General features: G+C 38.5%; 2 protein-coding genes and 1 long non-coding RNA gene across 7 annotated transcripts; 2 read left to right on the top strand and 1 right to left on the bottom strand.

The window, feature by feature from the left end:
- Positions 1–866: 866 nt before the first annotated feature.
- On the top strand, positions 867–5,506 carry LOC111788890 (homeobox protein knotted-1-like 3). 3 transcript variants are annotated; one of them, XM_023669459.1, is made up of 6 exons: positions 867–1,793; positions 2,334–2,454; positions 3,244–3,437; positions 3,512–3,643; positions 3,714–3,850; positions 5,073–5,506. In XM_023669459.1, the coding sequence occupies exons 1-6, from the start codon at positions 1,077–1,079 to the stop codon at positions 5,110–5,112; spliced, it is 1,341 nt and encodes a 446-aa protein (XP_023525227.1). In that variant the 5' UTR covers positions 867–1,076; the 3' UTR covers positions 5,113–5,506. The 3 variants fall into 3 exon arrangements, with proteins under 3 accessions (XP_023525227.1, XP_023525229.1, XP_023525228.1); XM_023669461.1 differs by having other exon boundaries at positions 868–1,793; positions 5,084–5,506; XM_023669460.1 differs by having other exon boundaries at positions 868–1,793; positions 5,076–5,506.
- A 1,589-nt stretch (positions 5,507–7,095) lies between these two features.
- On the bottom strand, positions 7,096–7,467 carry LOC111787637. The gene has a single exon (XM_023667656.1). The coding sequence runs from the start codon at positions 7,465–7,467 to the stop codon at positions 7,096–7,098; it is 372 nt and encodes a 123-aa protein (XP_023523424.1).
- A 2,823-nt stretch (positions 7,468–10,290) lies between these two features.
- Positions 10,291–13,653, top strand: LOC111787618. 3 transcript variants are annotated; one of them, XR_002814014.1, is made up of 6 exons: positions 10,291–10,428; positions 10,524–10,689; positions 10,766–11,747; positions 11,831–12,002; positions 13,259–13,374; positions 13,472–13,653. It is a non-coding gene; the product is annotated as an uncharacterized LOC111787618 (long non-coding RNA). The 3 variants fall into 3 exon arrangements; XR_002814015.1 differs by lacking the exons at positions 13,259–13,374; positions 13,472–13,653 and adding an exon at positions 12,713–12,829 and having other exon boundaries at positions 10,766–10,964; positions 11,684–11,747; XR_002814013.1 differs by lacking the exons at positions 13,259–13,374; positions 13,472–13,653 and adding an exon at positions 12,713–12,829.
- Positions 13,654–14,268: the final 615 nt, after the last annotated feature.

Below are 14,268 nucleotides of genomic sequence, written 5' to 3'. Positions count from 1 at the left end.
AATAATCGAAATGAGATAACTCTCTAGGATCTCCATTGAATTCAAGCGATTTATGCAACGTATATCGAATAGTTACTAAGGTATAAACTCGAGCACAATTCAGCTATTTATATCGTTATATTATCTCAACTAAAAGGCCAAATGCTGAAGTCTCACATCCACTCATCTCAAGTAAGAATATAATTACTAAGACGTCAATTTGAACACAATTCAACTACTTCAAGACATTGCAGGCTCGTTACATAGGGTCATTAGCCTTATAATTTTAAATTGCATATGTTAGGGAGAGGTTTTCACATGCTTATAAGAAGTATTTCGTTCCCCTCTCCAACCGATGTGGAATCCCAAAATCCACCTCTTGAGAGCTCCAACGTTCTCGCTAGCACACTATCCGGTGTCTGACTTCGATACCATCTGTAACAGTCCAAGCCCACCGTAAACAGATATTGTCCACTTTGGCTCAGCCCCACAGTTTTAAAACGCGTCTTTTAGGGAGAGGTTTCCACACCCTTATAAGAAATGTTTCATTCTCTTCTCTAACCGATGCGAGTCTCACGTTATATTATTGACCAAAATGTTAGATTCTTGTTCGAATCTCACCTCCACTTAACGTTAAGTAAAATATAACTACCAATATATCAAATTGAACATAATTCAACTGGTTTATCGGACTATATTACAAATCAAAATGTGATAAACATCAACTTGAATATAGTTCAACTAGTTTAAAACATTATATTCTCGACTAAGACGTTACAAACTCAAATCTAAATATAGTTCAAAAAAAAAAAAAAAAAAAATAANGTGGTACGATGTTCTTGTTTTTTTGTTTATAGTAGAAGACTTGTAGAGGTAGAAAGAACATCTTCTCCTTTTCTCTCTCTCTTCTATCCAATCTTCTGTTCCAATCACCATTGGAAAAACCTTTCCCTCTCCTCTTTCTCTCTCCTCTCCATTATTTCTGATTACTGCAACAAATTCAACTGTAAATCTTCTCTTTCTTCCTCCTTTACAGGATCGACCGCCATGGCCGCTACTTAATCACTAATTCCCTTCCCTTTTCTCTCTGCTCTTCCATGGCGTATCACAATCCCCTCTCCCACGACCTTCCCCTCCACTTCTCCGACCAACAACCGCCGCAGAATCAACCACTTTCCGATGCCTCTTTGCGTACCATTCTCCCGGACCCCAAATCCCACCACCACCACCACCACCCGCCGCAAACGGCACCGAATTGGCTTAACAACGCACTTCTCCGTAACCAAAACCCCCATTCTCACTACTCTACCGACACTACCACCACCGCCACCGCCGCCGTCAATACCAATTTCCTCAACCTTCACACCACAGCATCCGATTCCACTGTTTCTCACTCGTCTAACCAATGGCTCTCCCGTCCGATTCTCCAGAGAAACCACAGCGATGTTATTGATGATGTCGCCACCGCCGGTGACGCTATGATCGGTGCCGCTAATGATGCCAATAGCGGCGATGGATTGAACAAAAGCGACGGCATGACGGTGGAACCTGGCGGCGGCGGTAGTGGTGGTGGTGGAGAAGGGGTTTTGAATTGGCAATATGCTCGTTACAAAGCCGAGATTCTTGCTCATCCGCTTTATGAACAGCTGCTTTCAGCTCATGTCGCTTGTCTTCGTATCGCCACGCCCGTCGACCAATTGCCGAGGATTGACGCGCAGCTCGCTCAGTCTCAGAATGTTGTCGCTAAGTACTCCGCCTTGGGCCACACCGCGCCGCTCATGGTCGGCGACGACAAAGACCTCGATCAATTCATGGTATATTCCCTCTAATTTCTTCCTCATTTAATCTTTTCACAATTTTTTTGGATTGGAATTGCTGTTTTTTACCAGAAATTGTTCTAAATTTCTGGCTTGATTCAATTTCTAGAAGAACTGGATGAACTGCTAATGGATAAATTAGTGGTTCATAATTTCACTTGCAACTTGGAGACTGCCATAATTAGTATGGCAGATATGGTAATAAATAACTAGAATCTGCCATTTAATTGAGCTACCAAGCTTTTTACAACGTATGGACAAATTGTAAAGACAGTAACCAGAAATTATTTTTGTGTCGGTTGTTCTGTCGCTTGCTCATGTTTTTTGTTTCAGTTGTACTCTCTGGCTGCTTGGGTCGAGAAAATTTATGTCGTTGCAGTGCAGCTGAGAATTGGCTGCTCTGTCTGATTGTTGATATTGATTTATGAACATTTATTTAGATGCTTAAATGAGTGAGTGAAGATTATAAACTGAGATTTGGAGGTTGTTTAATTGGTTGTTTGATTGGTTTGTTTTGTTTCTATGTTCGTGTTACAGACGCATTATGTTCTTTTGCTTTGTTCGTTCAAAGAACAACTCCAGCAACATGTTCGTGTCCATGCCATGGAAGCTGTAATGGCTTGCTGGGACATCGAGCAGTCGCTTCAAAGCTTAACAGGTATAAGCTCACTGCCCGTAGATATTGTCATTTTTTAGCTTTTCTTTTCGGGTTTTCTCTCAAAGTTTTTAAAACGCGTCTAAAGAGAGGTTTTCACACCCTTCTAAAGAATGTTTCGTTTCCTTTTACAACTCATGTGGAATCTCACAATCCACCCCCTTTGGAACCCAGCGTCCTTGTGGGCACTCGTTTCTCTTTCCAATCGATGTGCGATCTCACAATCCACCCTGTTCGTGTCTCAACATTTTTGTTGGCACTCGTTCCTCTCTCCGACTGATGTGAGATCTCACCATCCACCCCCCTTCAAGTCATAGCGTTCTCGCTGACACTCGTTCCTCTCTCCAACCGGTGTGAGATCTCACAATCCACCCCCTTTCCGAAACCAGCGTCCTCGCTGACACTCGTTCCTCTCTCCAACCAATGTAGGATCTCACAGTCCACCCCCTTCGAGCACCAACGTCCTCGTTGGCACTCGTTCCTTTCTCTAACCGATGTGAGATCTCACGATTCACCCATTTGAGGACCAGTGTCCTCATTGGCAGTTGTTTCTCTCTCTAACCGATGTGGGATCTCACAATCTATCCCCATTCGGGGACCAGCATCCTCGCTCGCACTCGTTCCTCTCTCCTATCGATGTGGGATCTCACAGTTGTAATCCTTATCTCCGTGGAAACGCTCTTTAATCGAACTTTAGCTCTCGCTAGTCATGACCAAGGAACCACCAGTTTTGTTTTGAGCTCACTAGTGATCATATTTAACAGCAAAGTTGTATTGTTTTCACTACATTAGGAGTTTCACCCGGCGAAGGCACGGGAGCGACAATGTCAGACGACGACGACGACCAGGTCGATAGCGATGCAAATTTGTTCGAAGCGAGCTTAGATTGTCCTGACACCATGGGATTTGGGCCTCTTATTCCCACAGAAACTGAGAGGTCCTTGATGGAAAGGGTCAGACAAGAACTGAAGCATGAATTAAAAGCGGTAATGAATGTTTTATATTACATTAATGTTTTACTTTTAGAACATGTTCTGTTCCTGAAGCTTTTTTCCGACAGGGTTACAAGGAGAAAATTGTGGATATAAGGGAAGAAATTCTGAGAAAAAGGAGAGCTGGAAAGCTCCCTGGTGATACCACCTCTGTTCTAAAACAATGGTGGCAATCACATTCAAAGTGGCCTTATCCTACTGTAAGTTGAGCTCATTTACACAATTTTAATGTGTTTGGAACATTAATGGTTGATTTTCTGGCCTTATTAGGAGGAAGATAAGGCAAGGTTGGTGCAAGAAACTGGTCTGCAATTAAAACAGATAAACAATTGGTTCATTAACCAGAGGAAGCGAAACTGGCATAGCAATCCTTCGAGTTCTACAAACTTGAAAAGCAAACGCAAAAGGTATATATCTTTTTCCCGACCCTTCATATACGGTAACAGCTTAAGTCCACTACGAGCAGATATTGTCCTTTGTGGACTTTCACTTTTGGATTCCCCCGGTTTTAAAATATGTATACGCTTCCCCCGAGCTTACCGCTAGCTCTTTGTGCTTTTTCCTTTGTGGGCTTCCTCAAAGGTTTTAAAATGCGTATACGCTCCCCTTGAGATTTTAAAACATGTATACTAGGGAGATCCACCTCCCTTGGGAGCCCTGCGTTCTCGATGGCACAGTGTCGGTGTCTGACTCTGATATCATTTGTAACAGCCCAAGCCCACCGCTAGCCGATATTGTCATCTTTGGGTTTTCACTTCTGGGTTTCCCCTCCCAAAGTTTTAAAACGCATATACGTTTCCTTCAAAGCCCACTGTTAGCGGATATTGTCTTGTTTGTGCTTTCCCTTGGGGGCTTCCTCCAAGGTTTTAAAATGTGTATACTCTTCCCCCAAGGTTTTAAAACGTGTATACTAGGGAGATCCACCTCCTTTGGGAGCCGTGCGTTCTCGATGGCATAGTGTCGGTGTCTAACTCTATACCATTTGTAACAGCCCAAGCCCACTGCTAGCAGACATTGTCATCTTTGAGTTTTCACTTCTCGGTTTCCCTTCCCAAAGTTTTAAAACGCGTATACGCTTCCTCAAAGCCCACTGCTAGCAGATATTGTCCTCTTTGTGCTTTGCCTTGTGGGCCTCCAAGGTTTTAAAACGCGTATACACTTCCCCCAAAGTTTTAAAACGTGTATAATAGAGAGATCCACACCCCCTTGAGAGCCCAGCGTTCTTAATGGCATAATGTCGGTGTCTTGCTCTAATACTATTTGTAACAGCTCAAGCCCACCGCTAGCCGATATTGTCATCTCTGGGCTTTCCCTTCTAGGATTCCCCTCAAAATTTTTAAACACGTACACTAGGGACAGGTTTCCACACCCTTGTAAGTCGTTCCCCTCTTCAACCGGTGTAGGATGTCACACACATTTTAAAAAACTACCCTTGAGAGTAGAAAAATCAACGTATCTAAATAGCATTCTAGTCAACACAACGTCGATTTTCCATCCCATTCCTAGTTTTGAAATGCCTATGATCACAACTTTTACAAGAATATTTTTTATAATTTAATTTAATTTAATTTAATTTATTATTATTATTATTTTTAACTCGTGTAACTTGCACCAACCTTAATTTGAAAGAAGTAATGCAGGTGAAAACAGCAGCGACCGTTTCAAATGACTTTGGTTCAACAGCCAACAAACTCCTGTTCAACACTTAGCTGCAGCATATGAACCCACCCCATACTAATTGTTGGAGTTATATTCATTTATAGCTTGCACAACGAACATAGTTATCGCTTTCATCGAAGAAGCTCGGGATGGAACTAAAACAGGACGGGAATGGGGACGGAGAAATATATGTCGTGTGACACGCAAGCATAAGGATCGGAAAAAATAGGTACTCGACTTTATTTTTCACATAAAAAAAAAAATAGAAGTTGATATTTAGGAGTATATTAATGGAAATGAATTGGATACTCCACATGGATTGGAGTTATGATTTTTGTTTACCTTCTTCATGTGTATGTGTATAAAAAAGGTGAGGGGGTTATATGGGTGTACAGTTTTCATAATCTTTGCATTGTTCCTTACAGTATAATATATGCTGAAGTTTAATATAAAGGGTATCATATATGGAAGACGAATCCAACCCATTCGCACGGTTTGAGTTGGATTATGAACTTGAGTTGGTCTGGGTTAGATTCAAACAAATGAAAATTTGACGAGTTGGGTTGGTTTATGATTTTCTTAGAAGTTTGTTTGAGTTGGATGAGACGGTGAGATCTCATATTGGTTGGAGAGGTGAACGAGCATTTTTTATACGGGTGTAGAAACATCTTCCCTAACAGACATGTTTTAAAACAGCGAGGACATGTAAGGGGGGGTTAAAGCGGACAATATCTACTAGTAGTGGGTTTAGACTGTTACAAATGGTATTAGAGCTAAGCACCGGGCGATGTGCTAGTAAGGATACTAGGTCCTTAAAGGATGGATTGTGAGATCCTACATCGGTTGGAGAGGAGAACGAGCATTCCTTATAGGGGTGCAGAAACATGTTCCTTAACAGACGCGTTTTAAAACAGTGAGGACACGTAAGGAGCTAAAGCGGACAATATCTAGTAGTAGTGGGTTTGAACTGTTACAAATGGTATCCGAGCTAAGCACCGGACGATGTACTAGCAAGGATGCTAGATCCTTAAAGGATGGATTGTGAGATCCTACATCGGTTGGAGAGGGGAACGAGCATTCCTTATAGGGGTGCAGAAACATCTTCCTTAATAGATGCGTTTTAAAACAGTGAGGACACGTAAGGAGCTAAAGAGGATCATATCTAGTAGCAGTGGGTTTGAACTGTTACAAATGATATCAGAGCTAAGCACCTGACGATATGCTAGCAAGGATGCTAGGTCCTTAAAGGGTGGATTGTGAGATCCTTATCGGTTGGAAGGAAACAAGAATAATGAAACCTCTTCTTAATCTATGATTTTTATATATTAATATTTTATTTTTTATTAAAAAAATTGAATAAATGATATAAATAACCCGAACCAACTTAACCATCCAACCTATTCATATAAATTTATGAGTTTGGGTTAGATTCAAATAAATGAAAATTTCGTCAGTTAGGTTTATTTTAAATAATATTTTTTGTTTGTTTATGATACGAGCATATATATATATATATATATATATATATATATATATATATATATTTATTTATTTATTTATTTATTTATTTATGGGTTAAGACTTTGGAATGTAACTTTAAAAAAATATATGTTGAAATTAAAATTTTAATCTTAAGTAAATAGATATTTTATATATTAATAAATTATTATTATTAAAAAAATTGAATAAATGATTAATTCAAACAATTTTATTTTAGATAAAGTATACCAATTTTTCTCTAAAAAAAATTAATTTTTTTAGAAAAATTAATAATAAATTGGCCATAAAAACTAATTTTATATTTTATTGAAAGTATATATTTTCCGGTAAGAATCCGAAAATTCAAATTCTCTAAACTAAAAAATTAAATTACAAGGTTTTAGTATTATACAGTTACAATCAATGGAGATTCCCGTCCCCACCGTTTCAAAATATCACGAGATTTACAGGCGGCGGCGGCGGCGGCGGCGGTGGTAATGCTAATTACCAGTCCTCATTTCGCGGGCGAAAGTCTCCGGGAAGTCGGCGGAGACGCCGGCAATCTGGAAGCGAAATCCCTAATCGGAAACTCATCATCATCCCGAACCTGTTCGTCCTCGAAATTAAGCGCATAGCTAGAAGGATCGTATCGGAAATCGGCGGAGTGATGGTACCGGCGGCGAGACCTGCCGATCCGAGCGACGAGATTCCTGCACATTCCTCGAAGCTCCGGGAACTCTGCGGCCATTGATTTGAGCGGCGATCTAGGGGTTCTTGGAGAAGAATCGTCTTCGTTTTCGAGGAAATCGCCATGATCGCGACGGAAACAGAGGATTGAGGATTTGAGCTTGCGAGTAAATGAAAATGGATGGTAATCGTTCAACATCATGAAGAAAATGGCTGTGTTCTGCAATTTCTTGATTGATTTAGAGAGAGAAATGAACAATGAAGTGATTGAAGTGGGAGAGAGAAATGGAAGAAATATATAGAGCGATGGATGAGACTGAAAGAGGAGAAATTTGCGGCAGTTTGGCTCTCAAACCGGGTAAACCATAATGCCTTTTCTCTAATTTAGTTTTTCAATTAAAATTTTATGTATTTAATTAAATTCATCAATTTTAAAAAACTAATTTGGGTTATATTTAACTTTTTATTTTTGTATTTTTTTATTTTTATTGTTACGAGTATATTTATATTTATTTTTTATTGTTTATTGTCTCACCCTTATAAATAATATTTTTAGTACGTAAGATGTAATTGTGGGATCAGACTGTTCTTTGGAGAGGGGAACAAAATATTTTAGTTATAAGAGTGTGGAAATATTCCTAATAGATGCGTTTTAAAATCGTGAGGTAGACAGCGATATATAACGAGCCAAAGGTTTGGTATGTTATAAATGGTATCATGGTCAGACACCGAATGGTGTGTCCGAGGACATTGGACCCTTAAGGATGTGGAAACCTCTCTCTAATAAATGTGTTTTAAAATCGTGAGGCTCATGACAATACGTAACGGGCTAAAGCGGACTTAAACTATTTTCCTTTCGTCTATTACTCACTTACCGTCATGCTCGTTTATCTTAATTAATCATGTAACGACCCAGATCCCCCCGCTAGATATTGTTCTCTTTGGGCTTTTCCTTTCGAGCTTCCCCTTAAAACTTTAAAATGCGTCTACTAGTGGAAGGTTTCCACACCCTTTAAAGCGTGTTTTGTTCTCCTCCCTAACTAATGTGGGACATCACAATCCACCTCCCTTCGAGGCCCAGCGTTCTCGCTGACACTCGTTCCTTTCTACAATTGATGTGGAACCACCACCAAATCCACCCCCTTTGGGGTCCAGTGTCTTTACTGACACACCGCCTCGTGTCTACCCCCTTTGGAGAACAGCGAGAAGGCTGACACATCGTCCGGTGTCTAGCTCTGATACCATTTGTAACGACCCAGATCCATCGCTAGCAGATATTGTTCTCTTTGGGCTTCCCCTCAAGGCTTTCAAACGAGCGGTGGATCTGGGCCGATACAAATGAATCGTATAAATTATTTAAAATTACAATTAAAATTATTGAACTAAATAAACATAATCATCTAAATTAAAATTACTAATCTTATTTTAATCCCAACAATTAACTAAACATTTTCACTTAAGTTTCAATGGATACAGCCAACACAACTCCCAATTCAGCAAAAGCCATGAGCTTTTTTATTGAGATTATACAAATTCAATGCATCCATTACAAAATAAATAAAAAATAATTTATTATTATTTATTTATTTATTTATTTATTTTGTGCTTTTAAATGACCTTTTGTTACTGAATGAATGTATGTGGTGGTCACTTCCATTGGGATCTCTGCCACAGCCACCCGCCATAGAATCCAACAATGAATTTCAATGCCTCTACCAATCAGAGCTCGACGCGTGTCACAATTTTTTGTTTTTATCTCTTTTTTGTTTTCTTGTAGCGCACGTGACCAACACCACCTGCCGACCATCTCCTTAACTAACAAGCATATTTCTTTACTTAATAGGCTGAGCTTTAAAATATTAGGGAAAATGAGTTGGAAGCTATTCAAACTTTCGTAGTCCTTTGTAATCTAGATCGATAGTTTAAACGAGTATTTTAGCTGACGTGGTTGAGTTTTTAAGTATCGGTTGGTAGATGATCTGTAACGACCCAAATCCACCGCTTTGTTCTCTTTGGGCTTCCCCTTAAGGGTTTAAAACACGTCTGCTAGGGGAAGGTTCCCACACCATATAAATGGTAGTTTGTTCGGACATCACAATCCACCCTTGTTCGGGGCCCAGCGTCCTCGCTGACACTATTTCCTTCCTCCAATCGATGTGGGACCGCCTCCAAATCCACCCCTCTTTGGGGCCCAACATCCTTACTGGCACATCGTCTGATGTCTGGCTCTGATACCATTTGTAACGACCCATATCCACTGCTAGCAGATATTCTCCTCTTTTGACTTTTCCTTTGGGGCTTCCCCTCAAGGCTTTAAAACGCGTCTGCTAGGAGAAAGTTTTCACACCCGTATAAATGGTGGTTTAATCTTTTTCAAGGTGATACACGGGAAATTAACTCAGAAATTTACCCTCGTTGTATTCACGGGTAAAAATATCAAAATTGCCCTCACGTTTAATGCATCTACTTAATATAAGCAACTCTATACTAACGTATATATTTACCGTTAAACTTATATTGACAAATTTTATTGTAGAGCTTGATATGTTTGGAAGTGATTTTGATACGAGTCACTTTTGTAATTTTAATTCGACTTTTTAAAAATATAAGTCGGTAAACGATTTTTGTTAAGGTGATGGACGGGAATCATCTCTGATATTTACCCTCGTTGTATTTGAGGGTGAAAAATATCAAAATTGCCCTCAATAAAAATCAATTATTTTTTTCTTATAAAAAAAAGAGAAAAAAAGAAGTCAATATTTAATATAATTAAGCATAGAAAATAGCAATACTTGATAATTTAATTTTTAAATATAAAATGAAAAATATTCAATTTGTGGTTGGATGCTAAAAATAAATGAAAAGAAAATAGTGATTTTACGATTATACCCTTATATAATTCCGATCCCCGGTCGAAATACGGTTATGGTTCGGCCCAGATAAATCACGAAAGTAGATAATGGGCCGGCTCAACTATAAATAGATGGTCCTGCGACATTCTGCAGTTTCCCGGGCTTTGGAATCGGAGGCGGGAGACCTCTCGTAAACCATAACATCGAAGAGAAGCAGCGAAGACGAAGGAAAGAGGTTACCGCTTGAATACTCTTCTCCATTTGAATTCTCAAGTTCATTCTCCAGTCTCGAGTTCTCTGCTTTCATGGTGAATGTCTTCCTTTCTTTTTTTCACGAACGCAGTATTGCATTTCTTAGTATTCTCACTGTACGCACATTTGTTCTTGTTTTACTATTTCGTAGGAGTTACAGCAGGAGCAAACACCGTCGGAATCCATAGAAGATTCTTTGAAGCTCTTGAAGGACGAGCAGCGTCTTGCTGGCCTTTTCTTAGTCTCTAAAATTTGCGAGGTGGACGATCGTGCCTCGCTTACTAGAGTTTACTATGCTGTTGGAGAGAAGTTTCTTGGTATGTTCCTTAACACTTCGGTATCCGCGGTAAACTTGCACATATATGTTCTCAAAATAGCGTTTAAAACTTCTAGGCACTGGTAAGGAATTATTAGTTGACCTGGAGAGGAGAATTGCGATGTGTATTTGTAGCTGTATGTTAGGATTTTGGCTTGGCTGCGTTTTTTCATGTTCCTGAGATTTCTGGAGATCGTCTCGGAGATTCTGCTGATACTAGAGGCCTAATCCAGCCAATGCGTCGGCTATCCGTATACTTTCTGTTGATTATTGACGGTAACTAGAACGATCACTTATCCTCCTTATTCCTTTGACTATTGATGTTCTGTTGAGATAATGTATTAGATTGATCACAAGGCACGACATCAGATTTGCAATATAATTATTTACTTCATTGTCCTGAATTAACCACGAATTCACTTCTGCTCTGTGGATTTAGGTTCTTACCATTAGGAAATAATCGATTTAATCGTGGACAAGATTTTCCAGAGAGAGATATACATTATGCTTTCTTTTCTGGTCTGAGCTCCTTAATCGATGTTTCTCTTATTGTTTATGCAAGGTCAGGATCTTCCGTTTTGGAGGAGCGTTTTGAATTTTTATATCTTGTATCAACTGCTTCCGTTGTTGGAGTCTCCATTCTATATAAATCTGGATTCTGAAATTAATGGTGCTAACAGTAAAGATTACGTGCGTAGTTTCTTGTCTAATGCATCAATTGTAGGTTGATTTATCCAGTTGGACATTCTTTTTGGTTTTAATTATCTTTCACTAATTGCAGAATTTTCTGCCATGTTAGTTCTTGGTTTTTTCATAATTACAGATTGTTATTGTTTGGCTGATGTGTTATATGTTTCAGACATCACGTTAAAATGTCTTTCGTGTCTAGTGCCCTCCAATGTTTGGTCCAAACATATGCGTGATGGAATTTCAGCTATCCTTCACGCATTTTCTTCAGGCTCTTAGTTTGGCTGTGTCTATGGTGTCTATTCTAGGAGAAGTTTGGCTGATAGGCGAAATTGAATTACCTGATGTTCGAGATCCTATTCCATCCGACAGGTATTCAGTGATTGCTATCAGTAATGATGCTTTATTAACTTCTCATGTATATTCTCAGATGTCTAATACTTGTCTTAGAGCAGTCAAGAGCTGAGATCGGTATGGTGCTGAATGAACTGGCCCATATGAAATATGATGCTTGAAAGAATTTCTCCTTGAAGGAGAGTGTTATCTTAAAGCAGCGGAATGTGGCTACTGCCTTCTTTTTGGTGGAAAAGATAATTAAGTTGATATCAAATGTTGGTGAAGATCAAGGTGCATAACTAATTTGATGTCAACTATTTAGTAGGTTGAGTTTCATTTATTAGCATGAACTCTATGTTTACTTGTACGTTTATTTCCATTTGGTTTAGCTAACTTGATGGAATCACTTGGATAATTAATTAATTATGCTGATAAACAAATTAAGGAAATTGATGACTTAACCCAACCAACCATATAAGTGGGCTGTTTTGTTGTATATTTGGTTAAAATTTTACAGCTTTCAATTTTAGATTATTTTTTAGTGAAGCTAGGTTTTGTACAAGTTGGATATTAAGCAATCTTCGAAGTAGTTTTCTCTGGAAAGCGAAGAACGATAATCAGCTACCAAAGACGATCGAAATATATCAAATATGAATTTTCTCCAGTCAGTTAGTTTAATGTCCGTGAGGTGTGTTAATCCTGCTCCTTCATGCCCATATAGTGGTTGACAGTCTAGAGTACTCTCATTTTTTATCCGGTATATCGTTTATTGTTTGGTCTCTCCAAACTGACTAGATTTCTATCTTCACTTAGATTACTATAACAGCTCAAGCTCACTGTTAGCACATATTGTTTTTTTTTTGGATTTCCCTTAAGGTTTTTAAAACGTGTATGCTAGGGAGAGTCTTCCACACCTTTATGAAAAATGCTTCATTCCCCTCTCCAACCGATGTGTGATCTCACATTACCTCAAGTTAACATTATTTTCTCTTTTATTCCAGCTATCTTGCGCAAACCCCTGATGCATGGACAGAAAAAGTGAAGCAACTCTTAGACTATATGATATTAGACGAACACGACTCTCCACAATGGTATGATATTGTCCACTTTGAGCATAAGCTCTCATGGCTTTGCTTTGGGCTTCCCCAAAATGCCTCATACCAATGGAGTTAGTATTCCTCACTTATAAAACCCATGATCATTCCCTAAATTAGTAGAGGGAGGTGGGACTTCCATCGTCCAACAACTGACAGTCTGTTGTTTATCACACATTTCTGAAATACCTGAGGTTTTGTTTCTCTGTTTCTCAATTTATTTCCAAACGACAGCCCCTTCAACTCTGTTTGCTTCTTGCTTCCCATGCTATGTCGAATAACAATGAATGTTGAATGATGTAAAACTTATGTTTCTTCTGGAGGTCTTGCAGCTGTAAGTAATTGCAAACTCGAATTCATTTATACAAATGGCCTTGTGAATCATTCTACATTTTTAGTACTTTTGCTCCAGGCCGGTGTTCTTAATCATTGGGCATTTGGGTCTGTCTGCAGGTTGTGAAATGAAAATGCCTTATAAATTTGATTCACAAGCATGGTGGCTGGATTGACGACAATGGATCGGATCCATCTTTTTGGCTTGTTATACAATCTTGATCGTGCTTCTGAAGGTACTCACTCATCTATAAAAGAGTACCAAATTCTGTTTATTATTGATTCATCACTGCCCTATCAATTACGTAATAAGATACTCGTATTCTTTTCTAGAAGGAACTAGCTGAGCATCTATGTGGCGAATCATCTTTTGTTAGCCTTTTGGCAGCAGTTGCCAAATTCGACTGGTATCTTTCTTTGATTATTGCCTTCACCTGCATGTTGGATTAGTGCCTTTAATTGATGCCTCCATGTTTAAAGATACTACGTTATGTTGCCTGCTTTATTAGGGTCATTTCTTATACAAGATCGTAGATCCTAATAGATTATAAAAAATATATAATAATAATAATAATAAAAAAAGTTACCAATTGGTTAGAATTTTTTATAGAATGGCATTTGAAATTGAACATCTGAGCTATAATCCTTTCAATTATTATAATGTACTGCCGACTGCTTATCTTTGGTGTGGAGATAATATCCTTATGAAATTGTTGTCTATTCTCTTTAAGATATTTTGCAAATATTTCTCATCTAAGTTTTTGAAAAAGTCTTGCCTTAATTTAAACTGTTCATCATGGTTGTAGAGGATGCCAATGACCCATCTGTTGTCAGCATATGTGCCTTAATATTTGATAGATAACTCTCTTCTAATCAGTCCTAATTATGCCGACTACTCTTGTCAAGAATCTTCACCGTCCCAACAGGTACGATTAAAATTACAATGTTCTCCTGCATGTGCTGAGAAGTTTTAAACTTTCAAATTTTAATTGGTTCATGAATTTTAAAAAATAGGTTTTGAAATTTTAAAAATATCTCTCTTTTAACTTATAAGATTATTTTTAATCATCTGAATAAAATTAAAAGTTCATAATTTTATTCCATACAAAATTTAATGGATTTGCTCATTT

This window comes from Cucurbita pepo, chromosome LG02 (assembly GCF_002806865.2).
Source record: "Cucurbita pepo subsp. pepo cultivar mu-cu-16 chromosome LG02, ASM280686v2, whole genome shotgun sequence".
In the NCBI taxonomy this organism is placed as follows: Eukaryota; Viridiplantae; Streptophyta; class Magnoliopsida; order Cucurbitales; family Cucurbitaceae; genus Cucurbita; species Cucurbita pepo.
The sequence above is the reverse complement of the archived record's forward strand: the minus strand, read 5'-3'. Positions and strand labels throughout refer to the sequence as shown.

Excerpts from the sequence above, each read along its gene's own strand:
- LOC111787637 (XM_023667656.1), bottom strand. The coding sequence starts at position 7,467 with ATGTTGAACGATTACCATCCATTTTCATTTACTCGCAAGCTCAAATCC.
- LOC111788890 (XM_023669459.1), top strand. The coding sequence starts at position 1,077 with ATGGCGTATCACAATCCCCTCTCCCACGACCTTCCCCTCCACTTCTCC. Across the intron at positions 2,455-3,243 it reads GTCGCTTCAAAGCTTAACAG|GAGTTTCACCCGGCGAAGGC; the intron begins GTATAAGCTCAC and ends TCACTACATTAG. Across the intron at positions 3,438-3,511 it reads TGAAGCATGAATTAAAAGCG|GGTTACAAGGAGAAAATTGT; the intron begins GTAATGAATGTT and ends TTTTTCCGACAG.